General features: G+C 44.3%; 2 protein-coding genes across 3 annotated transcripts in view; one reads left to right on the top strand and one right to left on the bottom strand.

Moving 5' to 3' along the window:
• SDHA (succinate dehydrogenase complex flavoprotein subunit A) overlaps nt 1-10,534 on the bottom strand; it is a 28,618-nt gene extending 18,084 nt beyond the window's left edge. Inside the window, exons 1-5 of one of the 2 annotated variants that reach the window (XM_006081433.3) lie at nt 10,387-10,534; nt 4,498-4,578; nt 3,075-3,236; nt 898-1,041; nt 462-626 (exon numbers count right to left, since the gene is read on the bottom strand). In XM_006081433.3, the coding sequence (XP_006081495.1) occupies nt 462-626; nt 898-1,041; nt 3,075-3,236; nt 4,498-4,578; nt 10,387-10,449 (615 nt within the window). In that variant the 5' untranslated portion in view covers nt 10,450-10,534. Of the gene's footprint in view, nt 1-461; nt 627-897; nt 1,042-3,074; nt 3,237-4,497; nt 4,579-9,661; nt 10,097-10,386 lie in introns of those variants that run through there. The other variant, XM_023751736.1, reaches the window with a different exon arrangement.
• Nucleotides 10,535-10,574: 40 nt separating this feature from the next.
• CCDC127 (coiled-coil domain containing 127) lies at nt 10,575-16,767 on the top strand. Its single transcript, XM_006081434.3, has 3 exons — nt 10,575-10,717; nt 12,020-12,150; nt 15,460-16,767. The coding sequence occupies exons 2-3, from the start codon at nt 12,030-12,032 to the stop codon at nt 16,119-16,121; spliced, it is 783 nt and encodes a 260-aa protein (XP_006081496.1). The 5' UTR covers nt 10,575-10,717; nt 12,020-12,029; the 3' UTR covers nt 16,122-16,767.
• The last annotated feature ends 3,141 nt before the right edge of the window (nt 16,768-19,908 follow it).

Below are 19,908 nucleotides of genomic sequence, written 5' to 3'. Positions count from 1 at the left end.
GTCCCATTTATAAACAAGAGTTCAGAATAATGATTATTCTGAATCAACATTATTCAGAATATTGATTACTGGGCCACGCCGAGGTTGATCCTGATTATCCAGTGACTGCTAGCCCTCAAGTCTTAGTCCAGTTTTAATAGTCTATTAAATCAATCAGTTCATGAACTCAGAGGTGGTAAAAGGGCCTTAAAATACGTGCTCTGCTCTTATACTTTCAGTGTGACAGATTACAAATTCAAACCTGGTATGTAATGATTATCAATTTAGTTTTCTAAAATAGATATTTTCCAATTAACAATTACTACACATGGCCTACCGTTATTCTGTTGCTTTTTATGACACTCCTTAGGCTGACATTCTGATACTCTGACACATCCCCAGGGTGGCCTGTCTTCGGCTCATCACATGCTTGGCCAGACTGGACCATGTCCCATCACCCCGGGCACCCAGGGCGGCCTCACCCTTCCATACAACGTGTGCAGCAGTGAGTGGCCGGTGCGGTCAGCGACGCAGCAGCAACGATGGGCTTGTCCACCTTTCCCAAACTTGAGGCTCTGTCCCCCAAAGGCCCGCTGGTAGATCTTCCCATCCTTGGTTCTGCTAAATGGCATGCCATAATTCTCTAGCTGTGAAACAAAAACAAACACCTATTACTTTAGAGGAATCAAGATACTCATGGCTAATTTATTTCAAGCAACTTCAACCTAAATCTGCAAACCCAACACTAATATATTCTATGAAAAGGTCAACACTTCAGAAAAGATAGAAATTTCCTTGTTAAATTAATTGCATGGTTAATAGCAGAAAATATTTCCCTGTTATATTGGCTCGACACCATCCTTTTCTGCTGACCACACCTGCCTCAATCCCATTAGAAACAGACTGTGAGCACCTTACCTCAATCACAGAGGCGGGGGCCTGCTCTGTCATGTAGTGGATGGCATCCTGGTCTCCCAGCCAGTCAGAGCCCTTCACGGTGTCATAGAAGTGCCACCTCCAGTTGTCCTCCTCCATGTTCCCCAGAGCAGCATTGATTCCTCCCTGGAAACACAAAGCAACTTTATGAGCTACAACTGGGAGCCCCATGGCATCTTCCAGGTTCATCTCTCCCTGGCCCCTCCCCGGGAACTGGAATTGGAGGAAGCTGAGTACTTATGAGGTAACTATCCGTGAATGATCTGACTACAGACCAATTCCAGGACCTTCCTTAGCAGAGGGAGGCAGCCCTGCATGACAGATTCCAAATCACGCTTCCTCCCCTTAACAAGCTAATGTTGTGGGCCAAGTTACTGCATCCCTGGGCCTCAGTCTTGTGAACGGGTCATGAAGTTAACCTCTTCAAAGAGTTATCTGGAGAACTAAGTGAGAGGTTACATGTGCAACCCTTCTTACCAAACCTGGCACATAAAAGGTACTCAACAAGTCTGGATAATTTTATGACAAAATGTTTGTAATAGTAATCTGTAGACATGTGTTAAAGATGAGAAGCACTTACTGCCAAGTAATACACTCCAAATTCAAAAGTCACACCCCCCACATTCTCTTCCATTTGCTGTGCATGGTCACCCCATCCCTGCCTTATCCCCACTACCTCTACCCCTCAGAGGCACAGAAAACCTAGCACAGCCGAAACCGGTTTGGCTCAGTGGATAGAGCGTCGGCCTGCGGACTGAAAGGTCCCAGGTTCGATTCCGGTCAAGGGCATGTACCTGGGTTGCGGGCACATCCCCAGTGGGAGATGTGCAGGAGGCAGCTGATCGATGTTTCTCTCTCATCGATGTTTCTAGCTCTCTATCTCTCTCCCTTCCTCTCTGTAAAAAATCAATAAAATATATTAAAAAAAAAAAAAGAAAACCTAGCACAGGGACAAATGTTAAGGTTCGCCCTTTCCCCCCACAACTTAAAATTGGATTCCTCCTCTTTAGATAATCTTTTTTTTTTTCACAAGTAAAGGCACATTTCCTAACTTCTCTTTTTTCCAATTGTTATTCAATCGCAACTTCTGAATCAAGCACACCCACATTGGAATTCCTTCTCCACTTAGTGCTGCTGTGCCTCAGTTTCCCAAATTATGTGTTAGGACAAAATGATTCACTGGCAGACAGTGAGGAACCTTGTTACTTCCTCCCTCCCTTCTCCAACTAAAAACTCAAACGCAATTCTGATAAAATATGTTAAGTATTATAGTGCCAGATACAGAAAGCTGGTTTAAAATATCACAAAAAATACTTGGCCCAGTGCATGCATAAGTGTTATTTATTTTATTGCTACTCTTAGTAAGAATCAGGGCCACAGATGCCTGGTCTTCTGGGCATTCCTAGTACTCTTCAGACTTTCTCAGGCCGTTGCCTGTTTTGTCCTTCAATTAAACCTCTCTTTCCTCAAGAACCAACATTCAAGTTGAGCTATCCTTTCCTTATTCTTTTTATTAAAACCGTACTACCTGAACATATTTTGCAATATTATTTAGAATTATCTATTTGTATTTTTCCTTTTAGACAACATATTCTCCAAAGGTATATATTAATTCTTTAGTTTACAAAGCATAGCTTAGAACAAAGTATCTGGACAGCTAAGTTCCTGAAGAACGCTGCTGGACACTGAATACAGGCTGCTCCAGATTAGGGTGGCTTGATCCCCAGTAGGGAGTGTGCAGGAGGCAGCCGGTCAATGATCCTCTCTTATCACTGATGTTTCTATCTCTCCCTCCCTCTTCCTCTCTGAAATCAATAAAAATATATATAAAAAAATAATTAAAAAAAAAAAGAAAACTAGCCTAGAGACAAACTCATTTCAGACTGTTAAGTGCAACAAAGAAAGTTAAACCAAGAAGAGGGGAGGGGATGTAAGTGGAGTGGTCAGAGAAAACCATGTGTGACTAGAGCAGAAAAAGAATGACAAGGTTCCAGGCAATGAGCAGGGGTAGTGTGGGCAGAGATCCCTAAGGGAGTGAGCTAAGTGATGCAAGGGGCATGGTGGGAAGGTGGCCTGTGGCAGGAAGTTGTTCAGGCAGAGTCTGGACAGCACAGTACCTTGTAGGTGCCAAAAGCACTGAGAGAGTCCTTTTCTCTTACCTGGGCTGCCACAGTGTGGGACCTGGTGGGAAAGAGCTTTGTAACACATGCGGTGCTAAACCCTGCCTCAGAAAGGCCAAACGCAGCTCGCAAGCCTGCCCCTCCAGCGCCAACCACCACAGCGTCAAATTCATGATCCACTACTGGGTATTGTGTAGAAATCTGGAAAAGAAAAATTCACCTGTCAGTCACCCATTCAAATATGTCAAACACTGAGCCTGTAGCTGCAGTCAAAGATCTTAAAGCAGGGGTCCTCAAACTACGGCCCGCGGGCCACATGCAAATACAAATATTTTGTATTTTTGTTTTTGTTTTTTTTACTTCAAAATAAGATATGTGCAGTGTGCATAGGAATTTGTTCATAGTTTTTTTTTTAAACTATAGTCCGGCCCTCCAACGGTCTGAGGGACAGTGAACTGGCCCCCTGTTTAAAAAGTTTGAGGACCCCTGTCTTAAAGGGAATGGAAAGAAACACAAAAGAGCAAATGCCCAAAGAGCCTCCCCCTGTGTGAGGCCGAATACCTACAACTTGTAATCCTGAGATATGGTGGGCACACCCTCAGTGAAAGGGGCCAGCTCTGCCCATACCAAGTAGAGCCATCTATCCTGTGGAGCTAGGAAACCATCATTAACTGGAATGTTGAAAATGTAAAGGTTCACCTCCAAGCAGGGAGATGTATGGATGCAAAGGAAAGCACCAACACAGACCAAAATACCAATTCTAAAGTTGGCTTTTCTTTTTAATTATCATTTTACTTATCTTTTTTTATTTATACCTATATACATAGGCTTAAATGAATCTGAGCTTATAATATGGTGATCACGATTTTCCATCTGTGATCTGAAAGCTTCTCGTGAAAATGTTAAAATTAAATACTGTTTTCATGTAGATAAGCTTATCCCAGTTCACCTGGGTGACCTCAGAAGAACCAAGGACCACAACTCCATTTCAGGCCCAGGTTTGCGTTTCTAACTGAGAAGGTGCCAACTAGCACTCAGTAACTATTGTGAGTTATGAGAAAAGAACCTGCAAGCAAATTTCCATCTCTTCCACAGAGAGCAGATGAACCCACTAAACAAAAAAGAGCCTCCAGGGTCCTGTGTGGAGTAGGGTGTCATCTTCCACCCCCGTAAACACTGCTCATTTGTCATTTGTATTTTTTCATTTTGCTGCTTTACTTGATTTAAATTTTGGTCTGGTTTACATAACAGCTGTAAGAAAAAAATGTTAGTATCTATGTTTATATTTATAATACATTAACTATTACTACACTACAAAATAATCTGGGCATGCACTGGAACGAGAATTTTTTTCTTTAAATAAGACTTGTGTATTAACCAAATGTACTAAAAACTGGTATAGATCACTACCCCTCTAAGCCAAGATAATAATTTATAATGGAACAAAAAGTCATGAACTTACTGAATCTGAAACTTTAGCAGACGACCTCTTACTCCCATCAACAGTGAAGTCAAAACCACGGGATCCCGATGATAACGGCCGCTGGTGAGAGAGAGGGATGGAGAGCACTAAGTATCTTGAAGAAACAGGGGGCTGGTAATTAAATTTCCTCTCCTGAGTTGTTAACCTATGTATGTACTTGGATGCTCCCCCTCACTTAGAAACCTCACCTGGGAGCCTGTACTGAACCTGAAGGGTAGAGCAGGGGCTAAGGACTCAGACAAGCCCAAAGGGGACTTGACACTTTAGGGAAACTACTTCTAGATGAAGCTAGTTCCAAACAGGATACTTACTGACTCAGCTAGGAAATGAACAAGGTATACTTTCACATTAATTTCTGAATTTATGTTACTTTAAATGGACAACGGGGAAGACATCTACATTGCGTAAGTGGTAGTTTTGCAAACAAGGAAGCACTTTTTTTGAATCACTGAAGCTACACCCGTCTGTGAGGTTTTGCGGTTCACTGGGAAGACAGGGGACCTTGTAGCAGATCAATGCTCTAGAACAGGCTCTACTGGTGGCTGTGACACTGAGGCACCAGGGCCGTTATCTCTGCACTGTACACTTGAGGATTCCAGGCCCAGCGATGCTTCGCCGCTCTCCGCATTGGCACTGGGCCTCAGCCACATCTCCTCTCATCTATCTACACCACAGCACCTGGACACTTGTTCCTGGCCGATCCCTAGGGAACCTCTACAATTCTCCAAGTCTCGGCTTAAAGGTCCCATCCTATAAACATTTACACAAAACTGGTATTAATGAAATCACAGTGGAGTATGAGAAGCAACATTCTTCATATACTAAAATGGCCAGCAACTGGCTGGCAGCTCAGTGGTTAGGGCGCCGGTCAGCACACGGGAAGGGTCATAGGTTAGATTCTGGGACAAAGCACATTCCTGGGTTGCAAGTTTGATCCCCAGCCCTGGCGTGACCCCAACCTTGGGGCATGTGTGGGAGGTATCCAACCCACATGTCTCTCTTACATGGATGTTTCTCTCTCTCCTCCCTCCCTCCTTCCCACTCTCTCTAAAAATCAATGGGAAAAAAAATCCTCAGGTGAGGATTAACAAAACTAAAGAACAGTTTTAGAAAATAAGTACATTCAATAATGACAAAAGGGGATATGAGAGATGCCTTCAAGTATTCTGCAATTTAGAAGAGAAGTTATTTACTATGTGGGTTAAAAAAATTATTCTGTAGAGCAAACAAGTGAGGATTATAGGGAAGAAAATTTGACAAAATACAAAATGAACTCTCACTGAGCTGTTGTAAACTAAGTGGACTTTGCTCTAAGACAGTGGTTCTCAACCTTCCTAATGCCGCGACCCTTTAATACAGTTCATGTTCTGGTGACCCCCAATTTCACTGTTACAAATTGAATAATAATTAAAGCATAGTGATTAATCACAAAAACAATACGTAATTATATATGTGTTTTCCGATGGTCTTAGGCGACCCCTGAGAAAGGGTCGTTCGACCCCCAAAGGGGTCGAGATCCACAGATTGAGAACCGCTACCCTAAGATGCAAGGACTCAGGCCGGGCTGGATGGCTTAACCACCTGTGAGGAAGTCAGAGGTGGCTTCTACCTTTAAAGCTCCCTCTAACCCTGAGACTGAATGATGACCGGCACATATATTTGAGTTTATTTTCATTGCTCCAATTACAAAGTAGCTTCTTGTATTTTTAAATAGAGATGAACTTACAAGAGCGATATTCTTAACTTCTCCAATTTATTTTTAAGAACATTTGTTTTTACTGACATAGGGCAATTTAGTTTTTTCCTTCAGAAAATGAATTAAAAAGAACAAAATTCCTCTGCTTCAATTTAATTTTTTAAATGGCAAAATCATATTTTAACAAAGAATTAAGTCACTGAAATAATTTTAGATATAGGTAATTAGATATCTATAATATAGATATAGGTAACAGTACCAATAAGAATGATACATTTTGTAATACAAAGTTAAAACAGAACAGTGAGATTCCCTAAGTACTTATTTGGATGTTCATGTTAAATAAAGAAACACACTTAGCCCTAACCGGTTTGGCTCAGTGGATAGAGCGTCGGCCTGAGGACTCAAGGGTCCCAGGTTTGGTTCCGGTCAAGGGCATGTACCTTGGTTGTGGGCACATCCCCAGTGGGGAGTGTGCAGGAGGCAGCTGATCGATGTTTCTCTCTCATCGATGTTTCTGACTCTCTATCCCTCTCCCTTCCTCTCTGTAAAAAAATCAATAAAATATATTAAAAAAAAAAAAAGAAACACACTTAAAAAGGGGCAGCTACTATAATGAAATCTTCAACAAATGATTACACTGTCTCCCTGTGGAAAATAGTAACACTAACTTTTGTATTTAAATCTGATTGTAGAATTTGGAGAGTCCAATTGTAACCCAATTTCTGCCTTTAGATAAAACTAATTTTGTGCCACTTACTAAATTTTTTTTTTAAGAGAACCATCAAACATTTTCTAACAGGGCAGCATGAAGAATAGGGAAATCTACCTAAGGTACAACTAAAAGGAACACTCAGACCTTTTAATAGTATAGGTGACTGAATTAGGAGGTAAATGGGAGAGCAAAGAAAGGAGAAGAGTAGCGATACTGATATCATCAATCTAGCAAAGTGGGGGAAATCCTCAACTAATAGAACCTACAAATGATGAACAAGAAACTCATTTGCAAGTATAATCTATACAATTACAAAAGAAGCCAACAGAGAATCTGAAAAGTGATTGCATAACTATATTGGGAGAGCTGAGACTGTGGTTTAAGTAAACTAAATCCTTACCAGCAAAAGTCCATGTCTAAAATGGATAAAAATGCACCTGCATGTTAGCTAGAGAAAAGGAGGTAAATACCAAGAGTCAATACCAGAAACAATTTAGAATTGATTCCACTGGGGAACAGGTCTGTGGAAAGGGGTGGTGGGGGTGGTGTGTCTCACTCCTTTTCATTTATAAGGCCTTCTGCACTCATTGACTTTTTCTTTTTTTAACAACTATGTGTAATTATTTTCATTAAAAATTTAAAAACAGGGATGCTTAAAATACAGCTGACAAGGTTATAATATAGTTCACAAGGTTACTGAGCACAGCCTGCCAGCTGTGGGTCCTGGCTGAAATGAACACACACACAGATTTCACATATTACATCAGAGGCCTCATTAACCCCACAGAGAAACTGAATCTATCCAGGGTACCTGAGCTTTGGACTTGGGTCTGCCCGGCTAACTCCAGATCCTGTACTTTCCCTCCTATCTAAGGACCTTGGGGGGAAAAAAATATCTGGAACTCCAAAGTAAGATGAATATCCAGGTTATATATAAAAGCCAAACCATAATTATTCAAGTGAATCAGGAAAAACATTATACACGACACAAAACTCTATGGGATTAGCACTCTTTTACACCAAGAAAAAATAAAGTAATTTTAGACACACCATTAAAACATATTCAGAACAATAAATGCAAAGAAAATAAGTTAGCTTAGATAGGACAAGGGTCTCAAAGTCTGGGCAGTTCTAATTGTGTCAGTCCATTAGGACAACTGGAAAGGAAATAAAGGCAAAACAGATTTGATAATTCTGTAATTTGAAAGCATCTGTAAATATTAAATGACTTGGAAACATCACAGAATTGTACAAAATGAGATAAAGAAAACTTCTCTGTGGACTTGATTCAAATTATCCTCATCATCTACTTTGCATGGACATGTCTCAGTTGGCATCATAAATTTCTCTTTCTTTTGTTCTGTCAAATTGATGCTTTTGTTCTTGCCAGTCTTAATCTCCAATAAATATATTGCTTGAGGGCAGAATTAATTTCCATAGGAAAACCTATCTTCATCAGGGCCATCTTTTATAGGCCTACCTTGTTCAATTTTACTATCTCTATGTTGCCATCATGTTTACAACTACCTAAACACGGGAGAGTGGTGAAGATTCAAGGAGAAAATGAAGGTAAGTAAAGTGCTGGCAGCTAATTGGTGACTTCAAAGAACATCACTTCCAATCAATACCAAAGATTTACACACACTGACCTCTTGTGCTTAGAACCTCACCCATTTTCAGCTATAAGCTGGAGCCAGAATTCTAGCCCAGCCTGGATAAAGAACAGCTTTTGTTTTCATAAACTGACACAGGATAGGTGATGGGTGAAGGAAATTCCACAGGCTGGAGGGTCTTAGTCTGCACAAGGAATGCAAGGGTTCAGGACTGACACTTTAGCCCTTTTTCAATCACCACCAGTTACCAATCTGCCATTTCACCTAACAAGTAAGAAGCACAAGCCTGCTCATGTTTGGCCGACTAAAAATACTCCACAGACTATGAACTTCACTTGGACTCCCTACCTGTATTTTAGAGCCCAAAATGGGGGGTGGGAGGTGCCTCTGGTCAGTAAGCACGTTGCAAGTATTTAAAATATTTTGGCCCTGGCAGGTTGCTCAGTGGTCAGCGCATAGGCCCTGGGACCAAAGGGTCGAGGGGTTCAAGTCTCAGTCAAGGGCCCATCCGGGGGTGGGGGTAGGGGTGGGGGTGGGGGAGAATGTTTCTCTCTCTCTCCCCCTCCTCCCTTCCCGTCACTCTGTAAAATAAAATAAAATGCTTTCTGGTGTTGGCAGGATAGGATGAATGGTTGACTAAACCCTCTCATATTTAACGTCATTTTTTTAGTATATATACCTTTCAAGAAGACAACTGCAGGTATAATTACAGACATACGTCATGTCAACACTGTTGAATGCCTTGGTTCCTACTGGAACTTTTACGCTGAAATTAAATTACTAAGTAGGTGGGTGAACAAATTAATTTAAAAGAACCAACAACTAAATGCTCTAAATTTAGTGTGCTTAGAGAATCCATGAAAGATGGACTCTGAGGATGGACTTGCAAAGAGCACGTCTGACAAACCCGGCACGGAGAGCAGCGGAAGGGACCCTCTGCGGGTCCTCCCCGACCCTCCTCCCCGACCCCGGCCTCCGCAGGTAGCGCAGGAACACGAACGTCCGGCGCCCTCTCCCAAATGCGGTTCTGCAGTCGGTGTGTCCACATTCTTCGTCCAATTTTCAAACGTGTGCACAAAGGCCCAGACACAAAACCCAAAACGAAGGGCCTAAATTTACTTGCCAGGCCTCGGTGTGGACACACAACTGCGCTTTCTCGAAAGGAGCCCAGATTTTGCAAACAGTTGCAAGGCAAGCCGAAGTGCGGCTGTTAGACACGCGTTCCACCTCACCCCGCCTTAGGCGGCAAAGACGGGGCCGGCGGGGAGCACGGGCTCGAACCCCACCGGGGCTTCGGCTGCAACATCGCCCCACCGAGGGGCTGCGGAGATCAGTCCGGACTGTAGGCGGTGCCCCGCCCCGCCGGCGCCTGCGGCCAAACGCAAGGTCCCGCCTCCACCCCAGTTCTACGGGCCTTTGGGGATTCCAAGGCCTGGGGCACCGGCAGGCCGCTACCTGCCGGCGTGACCTTGGGCAGGCCCGCCTCCTCTCCTTCAAGTGCGGGGTGCGGAGGCCAGGAGACCTTGGCCCAAGGGGCATCCACACCCCGGGCAGAAGGGGATCCCGAGAAGGCTCGCGGGAGCATATGACCTTCACGGGGACGCGGCCCGGCCGGCTTCACAAAAAGTCCAGCTGCCCCCCTGATGGTGTCCGACCCTCTCGGGGGGCCCCGCGGGTCCTACCCGCTCTGGTCTGCGGGCCGTCCCCAGCCCGTGCAGATCCTAGAGACGGGGGCGCGGGGTTCCAGCGTCAGCTCCACCCTGGCCTGCAGGGACCACCTGCAGACCTCGGCCCCGCCCGCCCCAGCCCAGACGGACCGGGCCCGGCCCGCGGTATTGACTCACCGTCCCGGTCAGCCCCAGGCGTCTGGGGCGCAGCAGCTTCGACGCAACCCGGAGCCCCGACATGTCCAGCTTCCGCTGCGCAGTCTCACCAGTCCCCGCGATCAGCCGCGCCAGTCGCGCCTGCGCAAGTCGCCGCGCCCAGGGTCGAGGCGGGAGGACACTGCGCCTGCGCACCACGCTGCCCCCGGGGTCCAGGCTGGAAGAGAAACTGCGCCTGCGCACCTCGCGGGGACCCGGGGCGGGGGCTAGTGTAGGGGCACCGCGCCTGCGCAGAGAGGACTCGTGGACCCTGCTGTACTGAAATTCCTCGTTCGGCGCTCCCGGCTAGGGGGTAGGTTATGGGTTCCGCGCGCTCGGGAAGCTGGAGGCTGGGCTGTGTTCGGGAGCGGGCCGAGTCTTTCCTGTGGAAGCCCCCATGGTGAGCGGGTTGAAGACCCGAGCAGGGTCCGGTTCCGCTCCGGGCTTAGGTGCCTTTACGCACTCGCCTGATGTCACCAGCGGTCCAGATGATGTTTCTGTTATGAGATGTCTGAGACCTTTTGTGGAAGGAAGCGGCGGGGGAATAATAATAGCATACTCAGAAGTAGTATGGTCATCATCCCGCTTTTCACATAACTTTCGATTACTATTAAGATCATTTTGGGGCGCAGTTGTGTGCAACATAATTTTGAATATTTTGAGTACGTTTACAAGCGACCGTTCCAATTTTATTGACATTTAGGTTGTTTCCAAATTTTTGCTACTAGTAAATAAGGCCATGAAGAATATATTTGTGCCTCACCTGTGTCTATATGTAGGACTACGTTGCTTTTATTAGAATCACATGTTTCCACAGGCCCCAGGCCCCGAAGGAATGAACACTGCATTTCCCACATGTTCTTTAAAGTCATGCAGTTCAGTATAACTTTTTTATTCCATGGTTACCATAAAGTTAACTTGAAGTCCTGAGCCATATTTTTTTGGCACCTCTTTATTGCCTATTAGAATTTAGGTTTTTAGGTGTTAAACAAGTGCTTATTGGAAAAACCCACTAAGATTTTTCAAAATCGAGTTGAACTTCTTTTTTCTTAACTATCCTTTGACTATTTCTTTTGTCATCAGTCTATGATTTGTCAACATAGAAACAGGCCGAAAGCCTTCATGACTGTATTTTGTGAAAAAGCCCAACCTAGTGTAGGCACTCAGTGACGTGCCGAATGCATATTAACATGAGGCCCCAGCCTGGTGATGCAGAGAAACCAGCTTCTGGCAGAAAGGTCTGCAAGCTGCTGGGCTTCAGCCCTCAATGCCTGTCACCTTTCCTAAAGCAGCCAGTCTTTTGACACCTTCCTATTTATTTATCTTAATGTACCACCATAATTTTAAACATTTTTAAGGCACTTTCCTCTTTCTACTCATTATTTCAGTTATTGAGACATGTCTGTCCCCACAATACTGTGAGCTGCTTTTATCTGAGGTCTTGTTGCTTTCTTCTTTTGATCCTACAAGATGCAGTGATGTGCAACACATACATAGTCCGAGTAAAGTTTTCTGGAAGGAAAAAAAGGATGCCTATGAGCCAAGTAGATGATAAAATTGTGACAGATGTGTTTTATTCCTTTTGTATGGTTAATGGTTTTATTGTTTACTTCAGGTCTATCTTCATGAATAACTTAAATGACCCTCCAAATTGGAATATCCGGCCCAATTACAGGGATGATGGGGGTGATGGAAGCAAATGGAATTATGCCCTGTTGGTTCCCATGTTGGGATTGGCTGCTTTTCGTAAGTCACAATTTTCCTGAGTTGGATTTTCTGGGCTGATGGTGCAGAGTCTAAAGACCTCGGGCTTTGAGACCTGACAAATGCAAGTGTATGCCCAAGTTTTATCCCAAATGGTGTGTCTTGGGAAAATAACTCTCTGAGCCTCAGTTTCCCTGTCCATGGGAGGTAGCAAATCCGAATTACTTGATGTGTTGTGAGGGTTTTATAAATATGACAAGATATTTAAGAGCATTTTGTGTGGCGTGGGTATTAATAACCGTTGTCTTCCTTTCAAAGGCTTTATTGCTCTGAAGCGGGTTCCCTTGCTTCAGTTGCCCTCATAAAGACTGGAGGTAGGGAAGAGTAAAATGGGCCAAAAAAACAAAAGACCACACACCAGCTGTGGATGTCTGCTTAATGTTTAGCGTTCAGTCTTTGGCAAACTTCATCTGTGGAACCTGGTCACCTGGCCAGAAGTTCTCTCTGGTTTGAAGTAACTTTGCACCACTTTGGGGACATTACCTGTCACCAATCAGTTGTAATTATCACTACATGATAAATTGATATTTAGAAGTTGGTTTTATATTTTGTCATATCCCATGGTTCTGCATTGGCATTAAGAATATGAGAAAATGGCCTAGCCAGTTTGGCTCAGTGGATAGAGCGTCGGCCTGCGAACTGAAAGGTCCCAAGTTCGATTCGGGTCAAAGGCACATGCCCAGGTTGTGGGCTCAATCCCCAGTGGGGGACTTGCAGGAGGCAGCCGATCCATGATTCTCTCTCATCATGGATGTTTCTATCTCTCTCTCCCTCTTTTTCCTCTCTGAAATCAATAAAAATATATATAGATAAAAAAAGAATATGAGAAAATGAATATCCAAGTAAAAGAAAAGCAAAAGCTTCCCTCTATTAGCAGTGATACTTTTTTTAAAAAATATATTTTACTGATTTTTTACAGAGAGGAAGGGAGAGAGATAGTTAGAAACATCGATGAGAGAGAAACATCGATCAGCTGCCTCCTGCACATCCCCCACTGGGGATGTGTCCACAACCCAGGTACATGCCCTTGACCAGAATCGAACCTGGGACCCTTGAGTCCGCAGGCCGACGCTCTATCCACTGAGCCAAACCGGTTTCGGCAGCAGTGATACTTTTTATGGAGAGGCTTTATTACAAGCCTGGATTTCTCAGGTTCACAAGCTGGCATAGAGGAAGTGGAGGTTGACAGGAGTAGAGTTTATCAACATCATTTATCTGCCTTTACTTTTAGACTATTCTAGGGGTCTAGTTAACACCCTTATATTGCAATATAATTTCTCAACCATGTAATTACACTTTGGAGAATCCTTATAAGAATGCAGTTAAAAGAATTCTCTGATCACATTACCTAAGCAAGATGACCAAGAAGAAAAAATAAAATATTCCTCAACCCCTCTCAGGGACAGAAGCATCATTTCAAAAGTCCCAGAGCAAGAAGTAAAGGTTTCTCTGAAAAGCTATAAAAGCTAGAGGTGAGTCTGAAAAACAAACGGAAAATGAAAGTCCCTTCTGGGCTTCTTCCAGTTTCAAAACTAATTATTACATTAGCATTAGTAATTGTAACTTTAAACCTTTCAATTCACTCACCAAGTTCATCATCCTCGCCACAGGCAACAGGTAGTCTTTCCAAGCGTTAAGTAGTGTTTTGCAGGATGGCAGGCTGGTGAACTTCTAAATGTCAACGCCTTAGGGCTGGATTTAGTCTCATGGAGAAGCAGGCACAGTGCAGATCACTGAGTCATAAAAACCACCTAATTTTGTCAGCTTCCGTGAAAGTCGGTCCATGTTTAGTTTTTTAAGAAAGTGCCAAAATGTTTTCCAGAGTGGCTGTACCATTTTACGTTCTCACCAGCCGAGTGTGAGTGATCCGGTTTCTTGGCATCCTCGCCAGCATTTGGTGTGGTCACTTGTTTTTGCTTCACCCATTCTTGTAGGTGTGTAGTGATAGTCCACTGGGATTTTAATTTGCATTTCACTAACGGCTAGTGATGTGGAGCATCTTTTCATCGCTTACTTGCCATCAGTGTATCCTCTTCCATGAAAGGTCTGTTCCTATCTTTCAGCTATTTCCTAATTGGATACTTTTTTAATATTGACTTTTGAGTTTTTATTATATTCTAGATTCTAGTACTTTGTTGGATCTCTGGTTTGCAGACATCTTCTTCCAGTATGTAGCTTGTCTTCTCAGCCTCTTAATGGAGTATTTCACAGAGAAAAAGTTTTAATTTTGATGAAGTCCAGTTTATTAACTTTTCTTTTATGGGTCATGCTTTTCATGCCAAGTCTGAGAACTCTTGCTTAGCCCTAGGTCCTAAAGATTCTCTCCTATATATTTCCTAAAGTTTTAGTTTTACATTTTACAAAAAATAAAATAAAAATGGATTAACTCAAATCAATTGGTTACCTCCTGCCCTTGCCCTGGGGGATCTAGCCTGCAACCGAGGTACAATGCCCTTGACCGGAATCAAACCCAGGACCCTTCAGTCTGTGGCCAACACTCTATCCACTGAGCCAAATGGGCTGGGGCTACTGATTATCTTTTTCTAAGTCAATTTGAGATCTAACTGATTCTTGGTATGAAGAGTGATTTTCTATTGAAACCTGAGCATCTTGGATATTATGTTATGAGAGTGGTTTTCATTCACACCTTTTTGCCTAACTTCTTAGGCAGTGCTCTGGTAGAAGAAGGGTGGTGCTGCCTCCTTATTTTCAGGTTGGCATGGAAGTCAGGCTCACCACCCGGACTCTAGCCCATTGACACCATGTCTTGACATTGAACTTCTCACTCCACCTTACTTTTATGTAACCCTGTCATAACAATCAAACATCTGGGGCTTCAGCTATTTACTAGTGATGACCAGGCAAAGCTGACACATTTTGAAATTTACTTTAACCTGGCCAACAATATTTGAATTATACCCATATTTATTTTTTTCAACAAATAACCTATATTAATTTTTAAACCTTGCCAATAGTATGTGGGGGCACTGTGGCTAGAGTAGAGAGCAAAAGAAAGCAGTGGGTTTTTCTTGGCCATGGAAAATTAGGAGACTGAAAGGGGGACTCCTTACTTTCAGCCTGTCATACTCATCTTTTGGGAGCCCTTATCTGATTTGAGAACTTTGCTTATTATATAGTTTCATACAAAGTGGTATATTTTTTGTAACTCTCAGGGCGTAAGAGTTTATTGAAATCATGTCTTAGCTGCTTTATGTTTTCTTTAAAGATTACAGAACTTCAGCTCTGGGTTTTCATTATGTGTGTTTGTCTCCCTCAATTTACTCATGTCAGGTTGGATTTGGTCTAGGGAGTCCCAAAAAGAAATAGAAAAAGAGCGAGAAGCATACCGTCAGAGGACGGCTGCTTTCCAGCGGGATCTTGAAGCCAAGTACCATGCCATGATCTCAGAGAACCGACGTGCCGTTGCTCAGTTGTCTTTGGAACTTGAAAAGGAACAAAACAGAACGACTAGTTATCGAGAAGCCCTTATCGTTCAGGGACGCAAATTGGTGGAAGAAAAGAAGCTTTTGGAACAGGAACGGGCTCAGGTCATGAAAGAAAAGCGGCAGTTGCAGCCCTTGAGAAGTGCGTATCTGAGCTGCGTGGAAAAGGAGGAAGACTGGCAGAGGAGGGCCCAGCTGCTGCTGAAAGAGTTTGAAGGCGCTCTTTCAGAAAGACAGAGTATCTACTGCAGCCTGGTTCTCCCTCGCAGCAAGCGGCTGGAGATAGAGAAGAACTTACTGGTCCGAGCATCCACTGACCCAGTTGCTGCTGACCTAGAAATGGCAGCTGGCTTGACCGACATATTTAAGCATGATACCTACTGTGGTGATGTCTGGAACACCAACAAACGCCAAAATGGGAGACTCATGTGGCTCTATCTCAAATACTGGGAACTAATTGTCGAACTGAGAAAGTTTAAGAAATTAGAGAAAGCCATACTAGAAGAGTAAGACAAGAATGAAATGACACTTCTTTTAATGACTCAGGTCCGACTGTCATGGTGACATTCTGGGTTATCCGATGGTTTCTTTTTTCCCTTCCTCCCGTGCTACCTGTGTGTGGCCACATGCACTGAGGGGCCTTGCAGCCTGCGCCTCTGAGCGGTACAACAGCCCTCGGCAGACACGGGGTTTCCTCCCCATCCCCACAGTTATTCAGGAGGCAGTTTCTCAGAAGCAGTCTTTCAGCTATCAGCATTTTATTCGGCGGAGAGTATAACCTCATATCTTAGCTTTAGGGTAAAATTGTTTTTAGGAAAGCGAAATACAATAGTGATCCCCACTATAAGAAATTTCCTGTCTGCTTTTATCACTCCCTAAATAAATACTGTTTTTCCCTCGAATTATTTCTCTTCTAAAATTACATTTAGAAGTTGTCAGGTAGTGGATTAGAACTGCCTAACAGATGATAATAGGAAAATACTAATATTGTCAAGGTTTTGTATTGTTTTAAAGATCTCCCACCAAAGGGAAGGGGGGTTTCTTGTATCCAGTTGATACCCTAGTGAATGTTTGGAATTTGACTTGTGTCTGTATTCAATAGATATTGTTGACTAGTGGTGACATATAATAAAAGATACCTACAATTTAAAAAATACCACTTGTGTAATTTTTTTACTCTTTACAAAATGTTTTTACATAAATCATCTCTATTTTTGCCACAAACTAATAGGTAGGCAGGCACTCATGGCCCTGTTTTTCACAAAGCATCCTTTAGTTTGATATGAGTCATCCTTTACTATGCTTTCCACGTCACTCAAGTAATCCTATCCCCAATCCTGTGCAGTAATGTTACTGCCCCCCGAGACCACCCATAGGTTTGATGACTCAGCACAGAGCTATGCTTATAGCTAAGACTGAGTACATGGAAAGGACACAAAGAAAGGGCACACAGGCGAAGTGAGGAGATCAGATGTAACCCCCATGTGAGTTGTTGCCAACCAGGGAACCAGGGACGCTCCTTAGAGACAGCACCCAGGGATTCTGTTGAGGGTTGATCACATAGGCACCCTCTGCCTGGCATGGCACGTACCCAACAAATTCCACATACCAGAAGGAAGTGTTCAGTCCAAACTGTACAAAGTTTAGGCACAGTGAGCACTCTTACTAGTTAACGGTGGGAACTCTTCCAAAACACAGGACCCCAGATGCCAGCCAAGAGCCAACCTTGTAAGCAGGCCTTTCAGAGGACCCCAGCCTCGGGCCTGCTGTGTGAACTCTTCTGCACGTCCTCATTCTACAGGGGAGGGAAGTGGCATGGAGGTCAGGAAAGGTTAGCCTGCCCAAGGTCACCCTGGCGGTATGTTGGAGCCAGTATGAATGCAGGCAGCTTGGCTCCAGAGCTGCTGGTAACTTCTGTGCAATTATGAAAGTGGCCTTGCAGTGCCTCTGTTGAGGTCCATCTGGTTTCAAATCCTGTTTCCACCCTGCCTGCCTGCTTGTCTGTCTATGTGGCAATAAGACTTACATTAAAAACATTAAGCTTATAGGGAACTTCTGTTAAGTTGTAGGGTATGATCATTAGAGCTACTCTTCGTTGGGTACATACCGCACACTGAACCTTACATATTTTATGCTGACATGTTTAAATCTTCAGAACCATTTTAGAGATGAGGAAGCTGCTTCAGTAAGTTCCCTAAAATGGGTGCTTGGGGGGGGGGGGAGGGAGATATCTGTAATACTATCAACAATAAAAAATACATTTAAAGAAATGGGTGCTGGTCCTCTGCCCCTGGCTCTGCCCGGAGCTCCTGGGTTCTGGTCACTGCGGTCTGACACTTCTAGAAAGGCTCAGAATGTCTTTCTGCTATGTTGCCACCACTGATCTGAGCAACTGATGCCTTCAGTGAAATCTGGTGCATATCCTAGTTCCTGTTACTCCATTGATTTGTCACATGTCCTTGGGTAAACTACTTAATGCTTTTCTCTCGGTTTTGACTTTAAGGAAAATACACCCAGGCATTTAGTAGATGAATGGTTTTCAAGGAGAATTGTTAATCCTCATGGTGTTTTCTAATTTCCAACATGCTCTCAGCCTCACCCCCTTCAACAGCTAGATATGTTCAGATAATTCAAATCAATTTAGATTGTAAGATTAGGAAGACGAGTTTTCTATAGAAAATTAAATTCGGCCATGTTGTATTTGCATGGCACCGCCGCCTTCCATCAGCAAACTTAATTGGGTGTAAATTTGAAGCCATCTATCTTTCTAAAATTGATATTAGGTTTGAAATGTTCACACAATGTGGTGGCATTTGATGGCTTCACAGATGTACCAAAAGGTGTCTGGATAAAGTGAGATTATGGTGAAACACTATTGAACTGAAATGGTTTAAAATGGAGAAAAAGAACAGCCCAAGAGCCGTCTGAATATGTAAATAGAAAGGACGATCTGGAACAAGGTCATTAGGATGGACCAAGTGGAAGCCCCTGAATCTGCGCCCTCTCTTTGCCAGGATGGGTAACAGGAAGTAGTGCTGAACTCCACGAGGAAAAACAATGCTTAATCCACTACAGGGGACGAAGGGGCAGCATGGGCAGTGTCCCGTGACCCAAATGGCGGTACCCACAAGTCCAGGAAGGTTGACTCCCGGTGTCCATCACAGTGGTCCTTCAGTGTCCATCAGAGTGATCCCCCCTGGTATCCATCACAGTGGTCCCCACAGTGTACAGGGTGATAGTCTCACCACGTCCATCACAGTGGTCTCCATGGTGTCCATCACAGTGGTCCCCACAGTGCAGGATGATAGTCTCACCACATCCATCAGAGTGGTCCCCATGGTGTCCAACATGGTGGTCCCATCAAGTCTCCATTCGATTCACCTGTCTGGCCCCTGGTACAGCACAGTGATTAGACATTTCTGGGTGCATTTTCTTAGGCCCAGTTTGCTTTTGTGTGGGGGCCACATCTTCTGCTCCTGGACCCTGGCAGAAACCCACCACAGCTGCTGCCACATCAGGCGTTGTCAGAGCCACAAGTTGCAGGCTGAGCAGGTGCAATGAAAATCCTTCGTGGCTGGAAGTGGCACGTTCAGGGTCGGGGCTGAGCAGGTCCACAGGAACACGTTAATTGCTGCACTGGGACTGGGCAGAGGCACAGTCCCGCTCAGGCTGCTCCTTTGGCTTCATGGTGGCTCCCTTGAGCCTCTCAGCTTCTTGGGCTTCATAAGAATGGGTTGTTCCCTAGGGCCTCAGGGCACATTTGCCACTAGCAGACACCTGTGTGCCTGCCCTTCCCCAAATCCCAGGTCACCGTAGCACCCCTGGGCCCTTCTGTACCACAGCTGCCGGGCTCAGCCACACATGTGCTAGGGTCCCACCTGGCTGGCACTCAGAGGCCAAGTCTGTCATCAAGAGAATTCCACAGACCCAAACAGTGGAACCTACTCTGCTCTTTGCATAATCAAATCATTAAAAATTTTGCTGAGAGCTTCTTACAATAGCAAAGTCCATGTGCCTGAGATAGGATTCCAGGGACTACCAGCATGACGGAGCTGAGACATGCAGCAGGTAAGCAGAGAGCAGATCTGATGGGAGGTCACCCCTTCCCTCCCCCTTCTGCCCACTCAGTGGAAGGAAGGTTCCTGCCTCCCTCAGCAGGCAGACCCCTGAGATGGCTCTCACTCTGGAGACCCAACCCCAGAGGCCCCACTCCATTGTGGGAGAAAGGCATGGGAGACACTGGAGAAAGGGCAGGAGTACCCGGGTGGGGACACACTGGGGGGTGGGGACACACCTG

Source organism: Myotis lucifugus, unplaced genomic scaffold, assembly GCF_000147115.1.
Source record: "Myotis lucifugus unplaced genomic scaffold, Myoluc2.0 scaffold_0, whole genome shotgun sequence".
NCBI classification, from domain to species: Eukaryota; Metazoa; Chordata; class Mammalia; order Chiroptera; family Vespertilionidae; genus Myotis; species Myotis lucifugus.
Note: the sequence above shows the minus strand (reverse complement) of the source record. Positions and strands in the feature narration are given on the sequence as shown.